Source organism: Gambusia affinis, linkage group LG20 (assembly GCF_019740435.1).
Source record: "Gambusia affinis linkage group LG20, SWU_Gaff_1.0, whole genome shotgun sequence".
Lineage (NCBI taxonomy): Eukaryota > Metazoa > Chordata > Actinopteri > Cyprinodontiformes > Poeciliidae > Gambusia > Gambusia affinis.
In genome coordinates this window covers 1,754,250-1,774,189 of record NC_057887.1, presented here as the reverse complement: position 1 = coordinate 1,774,189, position 19,940 = coordinate 1,754,250, and the positions used below count along the sequence as shown (strand labels likewise).

The 19,940-nt window shown below is 42.2% G+C and overlaps 2 protein-coding genes across 4 annotated transcripts; one reads left to right on the top strand and one right to left on the bottom strand.

The window, feature by feature from the left end:
• Window positions 1-863: 863 nt before the first annotated feature.
• dcxr (dicarbonyl/L-xylulose reductase) lies at window positions 864-6,917 on the top strand. The gene is made up of 9 exons (XM_044101954.1): window positions 864-985; window positions 1,103-1,193; window positions 2,637-2,734; window positions 2,945-3,099; window positions 3,205-3,247; window positions 3,555-3,654; window positions 4,648-4,712; window positions 5,263-5,380; window positions 6,613-6,917. The coding sequence occupies exons 2-9, from the start codon at window positions 1,142-1,144 to the stop codon at window positions 6,714-6,716; spliced, it is 735 nt and encodes a 244-aa protein (XP_043957889.1). The 5' UTR covers window positions 864-985; window positions 1,103-1,141; the 3' UTR covers window positions 6,717-6,917.
• Window positions 6,918-7,615: 698 nt separating this feature from the next.
• On the bottom strand, window positions 7,616-19,897 carry rac3b (Rac family small GTPase 3b). Of its 3 annotated transcripts, none has more exons than XM_044101958.1 (6): window positions 19,624-19,897; window positions 16,183-16,254; window positions 15,334-15,451; window positions 14,178-14,240; window positions 13,354-13,516; window positions 7,616-11,586 (listed from the first exon to the last, which is right to left on the bottom strand). In XM_044101958.1, the coding sequence occupies exons 1-6, from the start codon at window positions 19,656-19,658 to the stop codon at window positions 11,525-11,527; spliced, it is 513 nt and encodes a 170-aa protein (XP_043957893.1). In that variant the 5' UTR covers window positions 19,659-19,897; the 3' UTR covers window positions 7,616-11,524. The 3 variants fall into 3 exon arrangements, with proteins under 3 accessions (XP_043957893.1, XP_043957892.1, XP_043957891.1); XM_044101957.1 differs by having other exon boundaries at window positions 7,616-11,585; window positions 13,357-13,516; window positions 19,624-19,858; XM_044101956.1 differs by lacking the exon at window positions 19,624-19,897 and having other exon boundaries at window positions 7,616-11,585; window positions 13,357-13,516; window positions 16,183-16,679.
• Window positions 19,898-19,940: the final 43 nt, after the last annotated feature.

The window sequence follows — 19,940 nt, the reverse complement described above, 5'->3', positions numbered from 1 at the left end:
CCCATTCCAAAACAATCCAGGAAGTTTATGGTGAGGGTCAATCCAGCAACACCTTCAAAAGCATCAAGCCAGAAAACTCAAGGTGATAAATTTGAGGTGATCTTTGAGATAGCTGTAAGGGATCAACTGGAGGAAGTGACTTTTCAATGCAAACAAGGCAAAAAATATCACCAAAACTTAAACAGAAGATAAGAAACCAAGGGACATGGACTGATTAATAACTGGACTGCAGATGTTTATAATAAAATAAAACCTACAGACTTGTCTAAAGGAAATCAATTTCCGCAGCTACTGATATGAGACCTAGGCTGAAGCACTCCTATTAATTGCGATTAATCAATGATTGAAACAATCGACAACTAATTTAGGAATTGATTGAGCATTAACTGGAGTACACTGTCTAAAAAAACAACCATTTGCTGAAAGAACAGCCCACTCAATAAATTGATTTTGTATACAAAATGAAAAAAACAAAACAACAAAAGCTTTGTCTGTGAATGTGGGGTGGGGGTTGGGGAGACACCACGAAAAAACAGGACATTTCCTCACTTTCTAAAAATATCCCGGGACGCCCGGGACAGGACGTGAAATACGGACATGTCCCGTGAAATACGAACGTTTGGTCACCCTAGATGATGCCTAAACGTATCAGTACATGGAGTTCATTTGGAAGCTGTGGTAGCTCAAAGCACAAAACTTTATCCTCAATATTCTGAGATTGCTACGTGATAATGGGAGATTATTTCAAAATTATGATATACACGGGTTTTTTTTTTGCTTTTGTTTATTTATCAGAGAAGCAGGTGAGCTTCCAGCCCAATCAGAAAACTGTGTAAAAAAATATGTGCTATGTTTAGTTGAACGGTCATGTAAACACCAACTCATGCTCAGTCAGTGAGAGCAGCAGCTCTGACCTGGAAGTGAAACAGGACTTTCCTCCTGGACTTTCAGGTTCGGGTTCTGAACCCGGATCTGGCTACAAAAGGTGAGTTCTCTTCACGGTACCAGTCACATGAAGGACTGTCTCAGTTTGAAATGAACTGGAACTGAAACAGATCCACCGAAAACGTGACCGAAGCTGCTGTGTGTTGTCCATTTGCAGCTGATCGCAGCCGAAGCGAACCGAACCGAACCTCTCAACATGGAGATTTCATTTGCAGGCAAACAGGCGCTGGTGACAGGAGCAGGAAAAGGTGGGAATAATCCTCAGAGGACCGGGACGGTACCGCCGGCACGCAGAGCGGGTTCGGTTATGTGTTTATGCGGAAGTTGTCTCTCATTCCAGTGTTTTTAATAACTTTATCTCACCATCAGCGCGAGAAAAACATGTTTGACGTGTCTATTGGTTTCAGTTCCACTTTATCGTTATATTCACAAGTCAATCATTCACTGGCATATTATATAGAGAAAGATTATTAAAATTAATTTAATGAAACAGATCATGAAGCAATTCTCATCTCAGACCAGAAGAGATTCCTGCACCTCGTGACATCATAGGTCAGTTCTGAACTGGATGACCTGAACCTCCACAATATAATCTGTTTCTAATCTGTTCTAATCTGACTGTTGAAAGTCAGATTAGAACATGTTCAGATATTCTGTAGTCTGTTCGTCTGACTTCATTAGTTGGTTTCTCTGCTCTGAACTCAGATCAGGTCTTATAGAAACATTCACTTTTAGTTTTCAGTTTACTGAATTCACCACAGGCTGTTTGACTTTTAGAAACATCAGACAGAAGATCAGGGTTATATCGTCTCAAAGGCTGAATAGTTATATACCTGTCACATTTAGTTTTTTTCTCACAAAAAATATTTTATTTTTTTTTTTTTAGTTTTTTACTTTGTAATTTTTGGTGTAGAAATGGAATGAATCCATTCAGTAATAAGGCAAACAGTGCCTCACTGGGAATCTACAGACGGACGATGCTTCAGTTCTCTATGTGTTTATTCTCCGTCACAATCTAGTCTTCATACTCCAGATGTTTGAGGCTTGGTGGCCATTAAATCGCTACCACTGATCCAGTTTCCTCACTGCTTTCAAAATAAATTGTTGTACAGTATTGTTAAAAATGAAGTGATAAAAAGATTTTTGACATTTCAAAAAAAGAAATTTCCGCCAAAACATTTTGAAAAATATTTGTGTGTGTGGAACCTCTGGAAATGATGATGCAAACACTGATTCGACATAAAGTCAAGAAAATGATGGACAACCTTTACCTCCTCTTTATGAGGCTGTCATAGACAGAGCGCCTTCAGTCAGAGGCTTCTTCAGATCCACTGAATACAGGCAGCTACAGGAGATTCTTTCTGCTATCAGGATGTACAATAACTCTTTGACAAATTTGAATTAATATGACTTAGAGCAATGTTTAGTTTTCCTTTGGGATCAATAAAGTATTTTTGAATTGTGTGTGTGTGTGTGTTTGTAATACCTTGTGGGGAGCATTTTCTTGACACATACTACGTTGTGAGGAGTGAAGCCTGCCTGGTTCCAACAATGGGAAACGCTCTTTTTGAATGGAAGTCAGTGGAAAGTCCCCACAAAGATAGCCATGCAAACATGTGTGTGTGCATGTTGGTGGATTTGTGTGACCCTGCAGCTTCAGTCTGGATGATGATGTATATTTTGTGTATCAGGTATCGGCAGGGCCACGGCTCTGGCTCTGGCTCGCTGCGGGGCGAGGGTCACTGCAGTCACACGGACACAGGCTGACCTCAACAGTTTAGTGCAAGAGGTAACCCCACTGTGGTGACCCCTCCGCCCCCCTCCACACACACACACACACACGCACACACACACACACACACCACCCCATCCCTGTTCTTATTTGATACAAACTCCCTCACAGTTTGGTTTTCTGTAGATGTGCAGACATCTTGTTCATTCTCTCTCTGCCTTCACCTTGAAAGTAAATACTCTGACTTCCTCCTTCGCCCCCCTCCAGTGTCCAGCCATCGTCCCAGTGTGTGTGGACCTGGTGGACTGGGCAGCCACCGAGGCTGCCCTGAAGGACGTCGGGCCCATCGATCTGCTGGTGAACAATGCTGCCTACGCCAAACTGCAGCCATTCCTGGAGGTCACGCCTGACCAGTTTGACCTGTAAGGCCAGAATGACACCATTTTACTCTCTTAGATACAGATCAGGTCAAAGGGTGAGGACAAGAACTGAGTAACTGGTTTCAACCAACTGTTGTTGTTTTTCAGAATGTTTAATGTGAATGTGAAAGCTGTGCTGCACGTTTCTCAGGTAAAACAGCCCTAAAGTAAGATCTGTTTTTTCAGCTGCCATGTGCATCTACATTAAATGAATTTATTGAATTCATCAAAACACTTTATTCATATTCTTCCTCACTAGTGATTTCCTCAGAATGACTCTAAAACCTTTGCCACTGGCACTCTGAGGTGGACTTTATGCTGTGCAGAAGGCAGCAAAACACAAAACTGCTGATGGCTGTGAATGCTTAACTCTGCGATACACACACACACAGTTAGATGGACCATGCAATCCTTTTACTGTAAACCACCAAAGCTATCTGTTTCTGTGTCTGTGGTAGATGGTGGCTGGTGGGATGAAAGCCAGAGGGTCGGGCGGCTCCATCGTCAACGTGTCCAGCCAGGCGTCTCAGCGCGCCCTCAGGGATCATGCTGTTTACTGTGAGGAACAGACAGCTTGACATTCACTGTCTTCTCCTTCACCACACTTTGAGAAACAAACCGAAGAAATGAAATATTGCATAAAATAAAAAGTGCAATATTTCTTGCCGGCCCTCTCAGAGAGTGAAACGGTCAATTTCGAGAGATTCATTGCCCACAGATTGAAATATTCTCAGCTTTTGTCCTTTGCAGTTTTAATAATTGTGGCTTATAGGTGAAGAAAAGCCAAAATTCAGTGTCTCAGAAGGCTAAAATATCAGATTAGAACAATAAAAATCGGGTGCTTTAAGCACAGAGGTCAGGACTCTGACAGGTATGCTTCTGTCCACTCAGTTCTTGGTCAGGGCTCCATTTTAATTTAAATTACTGGATCAATGCGCCGTGGCATGGAGGCGACCAGCCGGTGGTTCTGTGTATGTGTGATGGTTGGTTTGGTTTCTGCCTTCTGCTCAACTGCCCTGTTGGGTCTGTTGTCTCTCATCTTCCTCTTGACAACAGCCCTGAGATGTTCAAAGGGGTTAAAGGTCAGGGGAGTTTGTAGTTCATCTTCATCCAGCTGGTCAGCAGAGGAAGCATGGAGAGCTCTAGATTCTCCTGGTCAACACTGCGTTGACTGTGGAAACCCAGTGGACCAGAACCAGTAAAACATGATACCCCAAACCTTACCATGATTGTGTCCTGCTGACCCAGAGTGACCTTGGAGGCTCAGGAAACATCTGCAGGTGTTTTAGTTAAACAGCTGACTGGGGTTAACAGGTTAGTTATTACAATAATAAAGAATCTTTTTCACACGATTTTGATTTTCTGGGACACTGAACTTGCATAATCATCAAAATGACTAGAAACAGTCTTGGGAAATATCTCTCTATGTTATATGTGATTATAATACATAATGAGTTTCCCTTTCTGAGATGCTGCATCATAGCACTTTTTCACAGTATTCTAACTTTGATGTTCTTGTAATCACTTCCAGTGTCGTTCTGTCTTGCTCAGGTGCAACTAAAGGGGCCCTGGACATGCTGACCAAAGTGATGGCCCTAGAGCTCGGACCCCATCAGGTACTGCTTCACTCAAACCTGCAGGAGGGATTCGCTAAAGGAGCCCAGCCTCTGTCTGTTTTAAACACCACAACGGTTCCAGAGAACTCTTCTTGAACAGAGGATTTACAGTTGTTCTTTTTCTCTCGTTTCCTGAAGCTGTTTGACCTCCAATCCAAAAGGCCAGTTTAGAATTAAAGGTCCAAAGATACCGAAATCACATCTATATATAGTCGAGCAGCTCTGAGCTTTAATTAAACCTTAACTTAAATAAAACTTTGTCTGTAAAGCCTAAGTTCAGCACGTATCCAGTCTGCCTAGCAACAACACTGACAGTTACTGTCCGGAGTTTTTAAAAAGTTTTTTGCATGATATTATTGATATTACTTCCACACAGAAGCATTCCCACCTCATGTCTGCAGCAGAAACCTTTAACTGACAGAGCGTCCTCTAAAAAACCAAGACATCAGTGACTTAGCAGCAGAAACTCCTGTCAGTGTGTGTGTTCTCCACACACACGGTGATGCTGCTCTCTGTGCTGACTCAGAAACTTGCTTTGTGGTCCGATCAGATTCGTGTGAACAGCGTCAACCCTACAGTTGTTATGACAAAGATGGGTCGCCTGGGCTGGAGTGACCCGGAAAAAGCCCAGACCATGAAGTCCCGCATCCCCCTGGGCCGCTTCGCAGGTCAGATACAGAGGTCACGACCTTGTGTTCTCACAGTGTTGTTTGGTAATCTGTGCTCTTAAACAATCAGCTTTCAGAGATTTTCCCAATACTTTTATCTTAAATAACTGAAATATCTGAAATATTACTTCAGTATGTAAGAGTCCTTTTCATCCTTCACAGCTTTTTAAGATTTCTTTAACATTTTTACAATTTTCACAATCAAAAGTTACGTTAGAATAGCCAATGATTATCACAACTCTGTAAATGAGTTAGTAAACCTCTGCAGTATCAATACAGAAATCACCTGCAACAGCATTACAAGAAATATACCAACACCGACCAGGCTGCTGAAACAAACTGTTAGAATTGTTCTTATGGTAAAAGCTAATCTTGTTGATTTTCATTCTGGTTCCTTCCTGTTTTAAATATAAGAGTGGCTAAACTGAATAGAGTCGGTGAGTCTCAACACTGTCAGCCATTTCTTCTCTGGCCTGTTCCCAACACGTAGAGTAAGATCTCTGCACGTGTCACTTCCTGCCTCTGTTTCGGACAACACATAGAAAACTGTTTAAAACCTCATTCAAATGTTTTCTGAATAAACTAAGTTTGACTTACAGCTGAAACCAGATATTTGCTTAACGTTCTTTTTATAAAACAAACAAGAACTGGCCTATTCGTTATGCTGTCTGGTATTAAAAGTCGATTAGAAAAGATGAGTCATTTAAAAACTAAAACAAGATCTTAGGATCAGTTCTAATAGAAACGGGCAGCCAGTGGAGGGAATACATAAGTAATAAAAGCATCTAGGGCGATATGGGGAAGATAATCCTTGATTTTACTAATCAGCATCAGATGATACTGATGATACTAGAGTGGAATCTGAATCAGAGATCATCTAATGGACACACAACTGAACTGAAATATCTGAAATATTACTTCAGTATGTAAGAGTCCTTTTCATCCTTCACAGCTCAGAGTTTTACCCAAACATTCAGGTGATCCAAAATGAACGGGTTCATTGTTCAGTTTAATGATCTGCTGCATTCTGTCAGCAGGTTCGATTTACCAAATAAAATAACTTTTATTGTTTTTTTGCAGAAAATTCTCTGGTTTCAAGTTTCTCTCCCCTTTCTCCAAATTGAATGTATAAAATGAATGCAGTTTGTAGAGGCTTGCTTGAAGCTGAAGTGTGTGTTTGTGTGTAGAAATCAGTGGAAAGTCCACATGTGTATTTGCGTGTGTGTGTGCAGAGGAGGAGGACGTGGTGAACTGCATCTTGTTCCTGCTGAGTGAGAAGAGCAGCATGGTTAACGGAGTCGCCCTGCCGGTGGACGGAGGCCACCTGGCCTGCTGATGGTCACCATGAGATCCAGCTGATCAGAGGCAGACGTGCTGACAGCTCATGGTTTTACACAAACATTCAGATGGTCCAAAATGAACGGGTTCATTGTTGTTGAATCATGTTTTTTACTTTGTCTGTGTGGTTTTGAACATCAGAAAATTACGTCCAAGGTGTAGCTGTAGATCTCAGTGAAATAAAAGCATAAAAAAGCCATCCTATCATCCGGATTGATTAAATCTTATCTATCTATTAGCCCTCAGACAATTAAAATATAATATGATTATTCTAAAAAATAATTAGAATAAAGATAGTAATATCTGATTCTGACTAAAGTAATTGGATAAAATAATGTCACATTCTACAGATTTTCCATTTATTACAAAGGTAATATAGCAAATACTTAAAATTGCAAATATACTTATACCTTTTACCACATTAAAAATTTTACTGCCTTAAAATGCTTGTTTACTGTTTTCAGTGAACGCTGGATCATCTGTAGCAAATGAATCTGCAGCTAAATCTTACTAACATGAAAAGCTCAACATTCCTGCTGGACTGAGCATTAATACAGCGGATCTGTTGACTTTTTTGTTTTGCTCTTTCAGCAGCACATTTTAGAGACTGTGTCCTCCAGTTATTACTGATGACTAAATGGGTTGATTAATTCAGGCATCTCATTATTCTGGTAATTAGCAAACAGAAATATTTCAGCTAACTGAGCTAAAACAGGAAGTGTTCTGAGTTCACGTCAGAATGAAGAAAAACATGTTTTCATACATTTTAAAAAGCTTTCCAGTGAAGATTAAACTCCTCCCTTCACCACTCACCTGCACTGCCTTCAAACACTGCAGCGTATCAAACATGACGCTGATTCCTCTGCGTATCATGTCAAATCACGACAGCAAGCGATGTTCTTTACGTATACATTTGTATTTAGTATACAAAAATGAGGGTTTTTTTAACCACACCAACATGTGAATTAATTAATAAAAAAGAAGACAAACAGCTGGAACAAGTATACAAGTCATCTTACATACGTACATGGCCGATGCATTTCATCGTACAAGCTCTCAGAAGATTTACAGTGGGCCAAACAACCAGAAAACTTCCATGCAATAATAGTATTACAGTTTTTTTTTTTTCTTTTGCTGTGTTTCTCAGCTACATATCGACACCTTAGCTAGGCAGGACCACATGACATGATTCAACCACACAGCATGACAGGCAGCCCTGCAGGGTGAGGGACACCGCCCCCCTCCACCCACCCCTCAACGCAGCCCTGCAACCAGAGAGAAAAATCTGCTCATAAAGGTGCAATCTGCACTGTTTGCTGCAATGACAAACTGCACAAAGATTGGCCCCTTTATCCTATACACTGTTAGCAACACTTGTAAATTCAACACGAGCAACTAGAATTTCTTTAAAGTTAACTGTTTTACTTTTAGGAAGGTACATATTTAGGTACATACAGATATTCCTAATGCGTTGCGCATTCTGTACATCACTCGATGTCATTAAAACCTTTTTTTTTTCTGCCTTAATGTCCACACAATTTTCGAAAACTCCCGTGTATTACTACAATATGAAATTGTACCAAAAACTGGACACTAAAAAACTTGGCTTAAAACAATGTTATCTTTAGTCGCCATCCCGATCAACAGCGTGTCACTGCTACCGACACGAGTCTGTTCACACACAAAAACCAGCGTCTATTTACATGCCTGTGACAAACTCACTCACACACACACACACATGAACAGAGAGTAGATCTAATCAGTGGGATCATGAAGACAGAGCATTTTAAGACCATGCAGGCTCCTCCCTTTCTGAAGGCAGATCTCAGGCAGCAAGGTTGGACAGCTCCATGTTTGGCATGCTAGTCTGACGCACGTCCACGGCTCCAGAGCAGGAAATAAGAGAAAACTCTGCTGTTTCTGTAGGTTTACCTTCTTACTGAGAATCACATGGTTTGCGATGTTGTGGTAGATTCATTTAACAGTCAGACACAGAATAGACCCAGAAACACTGAAGTATTTGATCCCCTGCAGAGCGAATGGAGTTTGGGCGACCAAAAGGCACACAGATTACAATCAATTTATCAAACCATCAATAACAGATAACAGATACCACCCAGGTGTTTTTTGTCTGCAGAATCAGCTTCTGACAGCAGCCTACTCAGAGAGGACATCAGGGGACAAGAACTTCAGTCTGAAGTTTGGTTGCTAGGTAACGCCAGTTAATGTCCATGAGGTGTGCTCAGTCTGCAGCTCCATGAAGGGTCTCACCTTGGGGTGGATGACAAACGAGGGGCCAGGAGCATCTGAACCACAGCGGAATGGAATCACTACACTGACTAAATGAAGGTCAAAGTTCAGCTCCCCAAGGAGAAGGCACATGACCAGGTTCTTCATTCTGCAGGTGTTAGGTGGTGAGGAGATACCGAGACTAAAGCCAAGCTCTACGGCATCAACTCCACCTGCTGAGAGCTGGTAGGGCCGAACGATACAGCAATAAAAACTTGTCACAATGTAAGAGTTTCATGTCGGTGGATATCTATAATTATTGATGCGTCTTTTGTTTTAAATATCTGAAGGAACTACCAAACAGGCGGCGAAAATTTCCTGTTTTATCCAGTTTTTACTCCGTGTTATTGTTTTTAGTTTTTAGCAGTTATGAAGAATGGTGGCAAACCCCGAAACAGCTGCTACGCAAGTTACTCAACAGGTTGTTGCTTGGTAACTAAAGACTAAATGAGTTGGTTGACGTCACCAATGTGAGAGGTTGAGCAGCTAAAACCTTTCCCCTGCCTACATCTCCCAGAGTGCTGTGCAGTTCTGGATATTGAATATTCTATCAGACGATACTCAGCCCTAAGTACAGGATGAATGTAAGGGCCTGAAAACTGAACCACGACCAATAAGCATCGACTAGAACGCATCACCACGGCGATGGCTTCCAGAGCTCAGATCTGCCGAAGCACCGTGCTGAAGGGTTTCTAGCGCTCCTCACTCAGATCTGTCTGACCTGCTGATGGTCCGTCAGGCCGCTGTGCTTCCAAACAGCCTCTTCCACCAACATCACAACAGGTTTTGATCAAATACGTCTGAAGAAAACTTGAATCAAAATTGCATTTTGTTTTCTGGATCTTTCGCTGACATTTTGTCTCTCTGTGTTAAATTTAAACTGCAACAAAAATGAGAGACTTTTCATTTTCTGAAAGCAAACCTACAAAGCAGCTCTGATTTCCTGACTGTAGTTGAAGTTTCCCACTGATTCTTGGCTAAGATCAGCCGCTTGCCAGAACTGAGTGTTGAACAGCAGAATCACTGGTTTGATGAGCTTCACTGGCACCAGATGAGCTCTCAGCCCAAATCCCAGCTTCTAGTAAACCAGGAAGTCGAGTTAAGTGTTACAAGCTTAAAGAATTTCCTTTGAAAATGAAAAAGCTACTATGAAATTATGACTTCACATTGTCTCTATACAAATTAGTAGTATGTAAATAAAGGAAGGCAGGTGAGAAATTACAGCTGAGCTAAATTCTCATGGATAAATAATTATAGCTTAATCCATCAGTTGGCATAACCACAGTGTGTTACTCTGACTGCTCACAGCTTTTCTGTTAAAAATGACAAACAGGCTAGAGATGAATTATTGGAATCATTGGGCATCTTTTAAAGAAAGCCTCAGATCACATAATATAGCTGTGTTAAATATTTTACCTGCTTCGTTTAGGCCTAAAACATAAGCTGTGCTTTCTGTTCTGACCATAAGCCACCACATTAGTCTGAGCTGCAGATCTGAACTCAGTGGTCACTAATCAACTTCTTACCATTCTCATGTGGTCTGACCAGGATGATTTTACACAGCTAGACATGTTTATTATCTCAAAGTGCAGCTCAGAAAATGATTGCTGTGACATGCTGCGTTCCAGTTGTACTCGGAACTGGGAAATTCCGGTTTCCTGGTCGGAAAATTCAACTGGAACGCAGTCAGATCTCCCAACGGGAAAGTGGAGCAACTCCGACGTTCGTGCTTCAGTATGGTTGACCCTTGAACCAACAGCAGTAAGCCGTGGTGGAAAAATGTTTATTTTGCAAGACACACATGTAAGAAAATAATCTATATTACATGTAGTGTCTGCAACTCTAAACCAAACAAATTAAAAATGGTGTTTCAAGCTCAAAACGATGTTTGTAAGAGATATTGTGAACAATGTTTATGAGCTTGCCATGTTCAAATCCCGACTTTCTAACTGGAACGCCGAGTCTGACGTCAAACCTCTGAGTCCTGACTTCCCAGGTAACTGGAATGCAGCAATAGCAGCCAGAAGGTTTTCAGGGCTGAATGAGCTGATCTTAGACAGGGAGCTGAGGGGAACTACAACCCTGAACCTATCAACACCTGACGCTCTGTGTAATTACCACTGCGTTAATTTAAGCAAGCATGTCTGAGAGAGAAGAGAGCAGTAGAAAGACGGTTGTGGAAAGCTGCAGTCCTCCTGGCAACAGTACAACGGAGACGGACAGTCAGTGCCATTCACAGGGAACCTACCATCTTATTCAGGAATGGTCAAAAAAAAAAAAAGAATGTTGGTCGTCTAACCAAATATGGTTCTGAAAAAGAAAAAAAAGACTACAGAAAGCAATCACTGAACTGCACACTCACTCTCACCAGTTTTGGCTCTCATTCTCTCAAAGAAAGTGTGTGTGTGTTGTTCATGATGATGTGGTGTTGTAGCAGTGCCTCTTCCTCAGAACATGGTGCATCTCTTCCCTCTCTTCTTCACCGGTGGGGGGCAGAGCACGGCTCGGATGGCCTCATCAAATACTGTCTTCAGGCCTCGCTGGGTCAGAGCGGAGCACTCCAGGTACTTCACAGCCCCTGAGGACCAGGAAGACATGTTGGGAGAGGAGGGTGAACGTCCTAGTTCTAACAGGAGGATGCCCAACATGTACTCTACATGTTTACAGACAGAGTATCTGAAAAGGACATACAGCTTAAAGGTGTTCTTACACCTGACAGTCTGATAGACTCGGTTTGACTGAGGACTAAAGCTGCAACATTTGTTACATTTTCAGCTGCTCCACTTCTCTTCCACACGACACAGAGTCAAACAAATGAAACCCTTTGAGCAACCTGTAACCCCCACCCTCACCTGTGGGGGCGCTGCACCAAGAAACACAACACAAAAATCTCCACTCAGCACAATTTCCAACTTCACCAAAGAAAAGCTGAAGCTTTTCTGCAGAACAGAAAGATTGATTATGACTCCCCTCAAGCAGCAGATTGACAAATTATTAAAATCACATATGGCTGCACTATTGCAACAGCCTTTCCCATATCCACCCACTTTACATGCTGTAAACATAAGGAGGGTGTATAAAAATAGACATTCCAGATCACCATCATATTATTATTATTTTTTCTGTAAACAGCTTACATAGATGACATGCATATAATCAGGCTAAGATTATATGCATGTGGACTGGTTAACTGATATTCATTAAACTAATAAATTGATCAGATTTTTTTTTATGCTTGTTTTGGTAAGTTTTGCTGAAAAAAGAAGCAAAAGAGGAAATAAAGACATGAGAAACAAGAAAAAAAGAAATCTGTGCAGTATGAGATGAAAACACTTTTCATCTCATACTGCACATGAATCATATTAATGAAAAGAGCAAAAATAATCCAACCCAGTCATTTAAAGGGCCAGTATTTTGTGTTTTCCAGGCTCATTGTGCCATTTTATAGCACAGTCAAGTAACTATGCTACCTTCCATTATTATGAAAATGCAATTTGTATATCAAATATAATTTAAAAGACATTCTGGAGAGGCTGTGGTGGCGCAGGGGCAAAACACAACCCATGTTTTAGTCCTGGTGCCAGTAGTCGCAGGTTCAGTTCTAGGCCTGGTGACATTTGCCGCATGACTCCTCCCCTCTCATAACCCTTTTTCCTGTTGAACTATTTTCAAATAAAGGCCACTAGAGCCAACAAAACTTTTTAAAATAAAGACCTTCTACTTCCTGATTTGATGCCTTGAAATTGGGCTCTTTAAAAACTTCTGCTCTTTTTCACACTCCGCCTTCAGGAAGTCATCACAACACGGCTCCTCTATTAACCCTTTAACAATGTTTGTACCAGCACTGCACTGACAAATGCTCTTATAATGAACTCAGCAGATGTGCAGTTGCACAAGGTGTTTGCTAATTGCTACTGGCTAGTCTGAAGGAGCTGAGTGGGGAGTGATGTGGAGGGCTGATCTGTGAGACTGAAGCCTGGAAACTGTGACTCCAAGGAGGCGCTGCACATCAGAGGCGGAGCTAACTCCATCCATGCGTTTTGCACAGCTGAATGGTTGCCATGGGGATTAAAGGATTTTTCCCAAACACGTATGAAAGAATCAAAGCAACACTCCAGGTATTTTTTTGATGAGGAAATAGCATAGAAAAGAGTTGATTTTTCATAATACTGTCCCTTTAAGACCAAACCACCACAGTGGCTACTACATCATATCTTAAGAAACATAAACCCTGCATAGTAAACTACCTAAATGACCCATCATTCACTTGAGTTTCATATTCTCCTTTCTAGATGTATTACTCAAAAATGAGAGCTAACAAATGTGTTTTGTCTGCGCTGCGCTCTCACCGATCTCCCTCGCCATAGCCAGACCCTGAGGATAGGTAATGGGAGACAGCTTCTTGTCCCGCAGCCTTTCGATGGTGTCCTTGTCATCTCGAAGGTCCAACTTCGTCCCCACCAAGATGATGGGTGTGTTGGGGCAGTGGTGTCTCACCTCTGGGTACCACTACAGCACCAGGGGCGCACACAGGGGCGAGTGCACAAGTGGATTTAGAGAGAGACAACGTCAGTGGAGACAAGAAACGGGAGATTGAGCTGGATGCAGAGGACGAGTGTCAGACGCCTCTCCACAAGGATGAGCGACATGAAGCAGTCATTATGAAAAGCTAAAGCTGCAGTATGGAACTTCAAAAATCAGTTTTTTACATATTGGTTGAAACTGTCACCATGTGATAATTTCTTTTCTCATGTCACACCAACATAGTGACAGCTTCAGCAAATACATGAAAAAGGTTTTTCATTAAAGTTATCTACAAACAATTTGAAGGCTGAACAAGTTTAAATGATATGATGAGGACGTTCTGCAGAGGGAGGTGGGACCTTGTTCAAGGTGTGATTTCACATGAGAGCGTCTCTTTACGCTCAGCACGCCAAACCCCAGCGGTCGCCTCTCCCTCCGCAGAGCGCCGGCGCTGCTTCAGGCCTCGCTCTGCAACGGCTCTCTGCTCCGGCTTCAGACGGAGTCAGCTTAACTTCTGACCATTCCAAGTCGAGGACTGAGCGGCTGCAGTGGCTGTCTCTAATGCCAGGGGGCGCTATAGATGTGCCTCCTAGTGGTCAGACTGGGCTCGGGCGGGGTAACGGAAGGGGGCGGTCAGCGTACTGACCTTAGCTCGGACGTTCTCAAAGGAGGCCGGACTGACCAGGGAGAAGCATATCAAGAACACATCCTGGGAGAGAATCAGAGAGATCGCTGGTTGACAGGAAATCTGTATGTTTGTGAGTCTGTTCGTGGCCACAAAAAGGTTTGAGTTTATTTAGAGAATAACTGGATCAATTGGTTTCTGGATCACTATCTATAAACCAATAATCAAATAATATGAAGCTTCAGATTCTGTGAGCTACAGGAAGGTGTTTAATTCCTCTCTTAGGTCAAACGTGTGTTTTTCTAACATATTTGGACATGTGGAAATTTTATATAAATTTTTAAAAGAGCAAACAGTCATAAAAAATGAATAAAAGACTTATAAAAGTGTTCTGTTAAATATGAACAAACACTTCCTGGAGTGGCTTTCCAGCTGTCTTTGAAACAGACTTTATCTTTTAACACTATTGTCTTATTGATAAGCAACTGAAAGCTGTTTTTCATGCAAACACCCCTTTAGAGCTAAAAACATGATTATTTTCCATATTTTCCTGTATGTTAGTTTCTTAGATGTGCTGATTTTAATCCTTTGCAGTGAATTCTACATTTATTTTGAATCATGTTGCGATGCTGTTTTCTTGAGGCTGGCAGTCTGGTCGGTGACCGGAGGTCCATGGTGCGTTGGCGGGAAAAGAGTTCAAAATGGATGTGGAAACATTTGTTTTTCAAGTTTAAAAACATATGACCCAGAATATGATCATTATAAGGAAATGGAAAAACCAGACGTTACCTGGCAGCTTTGTAGGAAAATTTAGTGGAAGACAAAAAATTAAGCTAAGTAAAGTTGCTTAAAATATTTACATAATGAACATTTACTGTATTATGAATTCATTTTGATATAGTCAGTAATCTATTTGAGACACCCCACCTACTGGCTTAAATGGCTAACTGCATCTGTCTAAACTCCACATATATACTGACCAGTGTTGTGTAGGCAAACGTCAGAACAATTATCCTTTAAAATGCAACAGAAATGAACTTTTCGTATGCAGCCTGTAATGGGGTGTCCTAATTTTCCACTTAGTTATATGAACTGTATGTACATTCGTCCATACAGTTGTTCCTACATGACAGTGCGTGAGAGAGGAAGTGATTTTAGGAGGAAGGAGTCGGAGTACCGTCTGTGGGTAAGACAATGGTCTTAATCTATCATAGTCCTCCTGTCCTGCCGTGTCCCAGAGGCCCAGGTTCACTGGCTTCCCATCCACCATTACATTGGCAGAATAGTTGTCAAAGCTGGGAGAGACAGGAGAGCACATGGTTAGGAAAAACAGGCATGAATTGTACAAACACAGCTGATCTGAGTCCTGATAAAGAATTGGATGGCAGCAAAAACAGATGCAGACCTCAGGATGAGATCAGAGGATGTTCAGAAGTGGTTCTGGAGAAAAGCTGGAACACCCCTTTAGCTACACTTCTAGCGAGGTCAGACTCTTTTTCATAAGTTGGATAGTTCTTCTTTTTTTTTTGCTCTTCACGATTCACTTTTTGATCTATATGTTATATGTTAAATAAGACCAATGCAAAAATCTATGCAATTAATTAATTACATTGATTTTGAGGCATTACAAATTTTAATGCAATTAAACATTTATTTTATGTACAACGGTTCCACTCAATAAATACATTATGTATTACATTATCGATGTGACCTTCATTCAGGTCTACGGTTGTTCTTCACACCGTGACTTTATGGCAGAGGGTTTCCACTCACTTCTTCGGTTTCACTGCATGTCTCTTTGTTTCTGGTAAAGAAATGAAGACTTTGTGTTTTATCCTGGCCTGTTGATTTGTGCTTATTGTGATAGAGGGTGTACTTTCTTTTGTATATTCTACATGCCATGCTTAAGGTTTACTAATTAGTATTCTATTCATTATTTTGTAGCACCATCATTCCTAACTGTCGTGTCATCAGCACGAGTTTTTTTTTTTTCTTTCTCCAGTGGAAGTGTTTGCGGCTCACTCACACAGTGGGGATGTATTCACCAGGAAAGGCATTGGTGGTGTAGCTGATCAGCAGACAGGTCTTTCCCACAGCCCTGAGGAAGAAGAGAAACCAGGGCGCATTTATCAAACGGGTCCATACATGCACAAATGGAGCAGCCATGTCTGTATGGAGTGTGTGGACGAGTCAATAATGTCTGACGTGCCTGGAGGTGGAGTGGGTGGACAGGCTACTACTCCCCTCCACTGGGCCACACACACACTGGCCCAGATTCATGTTGCCCGGGGACACAGTGGCCCTCTGTGACACAGCCTCCACCCACTACTGTGAGCACAAGCTCATTCTCTCTCACACACACACACAAACACGCACACGCACACACTCACACACACACACAGGCAGGACCTGCTCCCCTCCTATACTGGACTCACAGGCTGCAGGACTGTCCTCAGACTGACGATAGCATGGACATTAACGATAGTACTGTTAATGCAAGGGCCCTGTAAATCTGGGAGACTGGCCCCAAACAATCACACACTGTTTACTGGCTGTTCAGACTGGGAGTGGTGGGGTGGGGGGGGACCAAAGGCAGATTACTCTTGGATAAGGAAATACTTGGTTCCAGGATTGGAAAGATGTCCACTTCCAGTCAGAACAAAAGCTTGTGTTTTGGCAATGCCTCCAACTCATTTTTTATTAATGTCCCTTTTGAAAGTACCATGTTTGATTATTCATTAACTATACAGCCAGCCCTCCATGAAGGTTTGTGTAGAGTTTAAAATACAAACCAGAGGGTAAACTCAAGCTAAAATATGATGGACATTAAGAGAAATCACTATGATATTTGTCCCACAGCTGTGTAACTGTGCAACATGTCTATGCCTTAAACTTTTATTTAAACAACACAGTTCAATTACAAGACACTAAACCTCTGTAGAAGAAAACAACATGTGCTAAAGAGGTTGCAGTTAACTGAAGAGCCAATCCACTGACCTAAAGAAAAATGCAGCAACATTTCTGGATGGACGAAATGTAGAGACGCAACCAGATTGCTATTGACTTGTGATAATGTTACACAAACCAACCAAGTAGAAGAGACAGCAACACGCCACATAATACACATTTGGGTTTAGGCCTGGATAATAAATCAATAACAATATATATCACAATAGAACATGATCAATATCAATAGATGATACATTTGATGCAATATTTAATATATAGAATCTCCACTGAACTCTGAGCCAGAACTGCACAGCATTCTGGGAGATGTAGGCAGAGGAAAGGCTTTAGCCACTCAACCTGTCATGGTTGAGCAGCTAGCATCAACTAACTCACTCGCTCTTTGGTTACCTAGCAACAACCTGTGGATTAACTTGCGCAAGATCAGTTTCAAGTTGCACCATCATGCCTCATAAGTACTTAACAACAAAAATTAATGCCGTGGCGGGAAAACTGTGGAAAAACACTGTAAGCGCCACCAGTTTAGCAATATTTCAGGTATTTAAAACAAAAGAGTAATCAATAATTATCGACATGGACTGATATGAAACTCTTACATCGTGATATAAGTTTCAGCCCTACTTGCGCAAACACTGAAGCCAACTCAATCTAAAAACCAGGAAATGGGAGGAGCCACTACCTGCCTTTTCGTATGGAAAGCCACTGAGGACAACAAATCAAGGGCTATGCAAACAACAGCTTTTTCTTGGAAATGATAAAAATGAGAAACAGAACTTGTCATTCTGAGTGAAGACACACAGGATGTGAACACGTCCATTCATGGTGTGAGAAAGATGCAATTCTTGTCATGGCTGCTGGTGCCCAAGTGGTTCTGGAAAACCACAACCTTTAAGAATAACTGAGAGCAGCTCCACAACATGGATGGAGTGAAAGTGGATGGATGGAGTGAAAGCCTGTGCTGTGCAGCACAGCACAGCACAGGCTCTGTCAACACCTACAGTGTGTGGGCTGTTAGCGGTTTCACATCTGGACAGTCTGGACCAGAGCTCAGGAAAACTCATCACTAAACTTGTTCCAAGACGTCCAAGCTAAGACTAATCCTGGCCTCTTTCCTTCCATAAATCAACAGGAAATGAATGGTTTATAAAACTACTGTAAACTCCTTGAATAACTCAGTGACAAAATGACTTTGATGATATCTATTAAGCATCACTGGGCTCTCCCTCCTGTCTGGAGCCACTTGAAGCCCAGATATATCACTGATATGTAGAGTGTGAACTCTTTGAAATATAAAATTGCGGTACTGCAGACAGATACTGAGATGATCACTGTGAAGCGTTCAGCTTCTATGCACCACAAATCTGGAACAAACTTCCAGAAAACTGCAAAACAGCTGAAACACAGAGTTCCTTTAAGTCAAGGCTAAAAACTCGCCTGGATAGAGCTGCTTTCATCTCATAACTACTGGAATATTGATCAACATATTTGATGCGTATTGTTGATTTTGATGGTGGCAGGCCTCATGTAAGGCACTTTGAACTACCTGGTGGCTGATGTGTGCAATGCAAATGAACTTGATTGATTGATGCTGTGCAGCTCTAGACAGGGTCACTTTTAAATTTTTTTAAATAAAGTTTAGATGCCTTTGAAAACAAATGATACATCTATTCAGTTTTACAGACATTTATTGTCTCGAGTTTAATTTTATTTCAGCTTTTGCAACTTTTCTAAGATCTCTTTATATTGTTTTGCATCTGTTTGGGAGTCCACAGTGAGCCATGGGTTTAGAACTGCACACTATCTATGATGCTATATCACGTTTTTATGTAACGTGAATAATTCCTTTCAGCAGGTTATGTGTACATTCTGAACACCATAATCTATAATCTAATCTAGCAATTTATGGGGTCACAAATCTCTAGAATGACGGGATTTATTCCAGAATTATACAGAGGAGGAATTCACAGCTGTGAATTTATTTATTTATTTATGATATGTATTCCGACATTCAGCCTTTTTAAACAAAATATGAGTATTGACTCATTCAACACTTATGAATCTATCTTGTAAAAACAGCAGTGCGGATCGTGAGCGGTGACCGCTGCAGCAGGCAGGAATCTGGGCGCTAGAAGACGAGGGGCTGGCTGAGCGGTTACAATAGCGGGGCCTGCTTGCTGCTGGCAGGGAGGGCCACGCATTCCTCAGCGTGCATCAGCACTTCAGCCTGCCTCCACTGGCCTACGATGGCCGTGTTCTCTGCGAGGCTTCCCGAGGCGCCCGGCTCCTCCCTGCAGGCTGCAGCGGCCGGGATGCAGCCAGAGAGCCGCTAACAGAGGGGCGAGCCCACCGCTAACCCGGAGAAAAACGGGCCAGGCGATGCAGCGCTCCTCGAGCCCCATCCCTTTTTCCACATAGCATCCTCCCATCATCCATCTGTCGGCGGCCGCATCACATGAGCAATGCTCCGCTGCTGGCCCGTATCATCTGATAGAGTCCTTACCCGTCGCCGACCACCACACATTTGATCGCTTGCATTTGGACAGGAGCTGGACGCTTTCCGGGAACCGGGGCTGGACAGTTCAGGGATCCGACAGTCCGCGCTGAGGGATCGGATGAGAGCAGCGGGTTAGTCCGCTTGGCGAAGAAGCCGCAGTGAAAGAGGTCGACGACGAACTGCGCCGACTTTCTCCGGGAACGACCGAGTGCTGTTAAAGGGACAGGCCCGACAGAAAGACAAATGGTGGAAATGCCGCGTTCCAGGATGTGAAAATGACGTCACTGTCAGATAGGCAGTTTTCCAGTTAGACGTCAGAACAC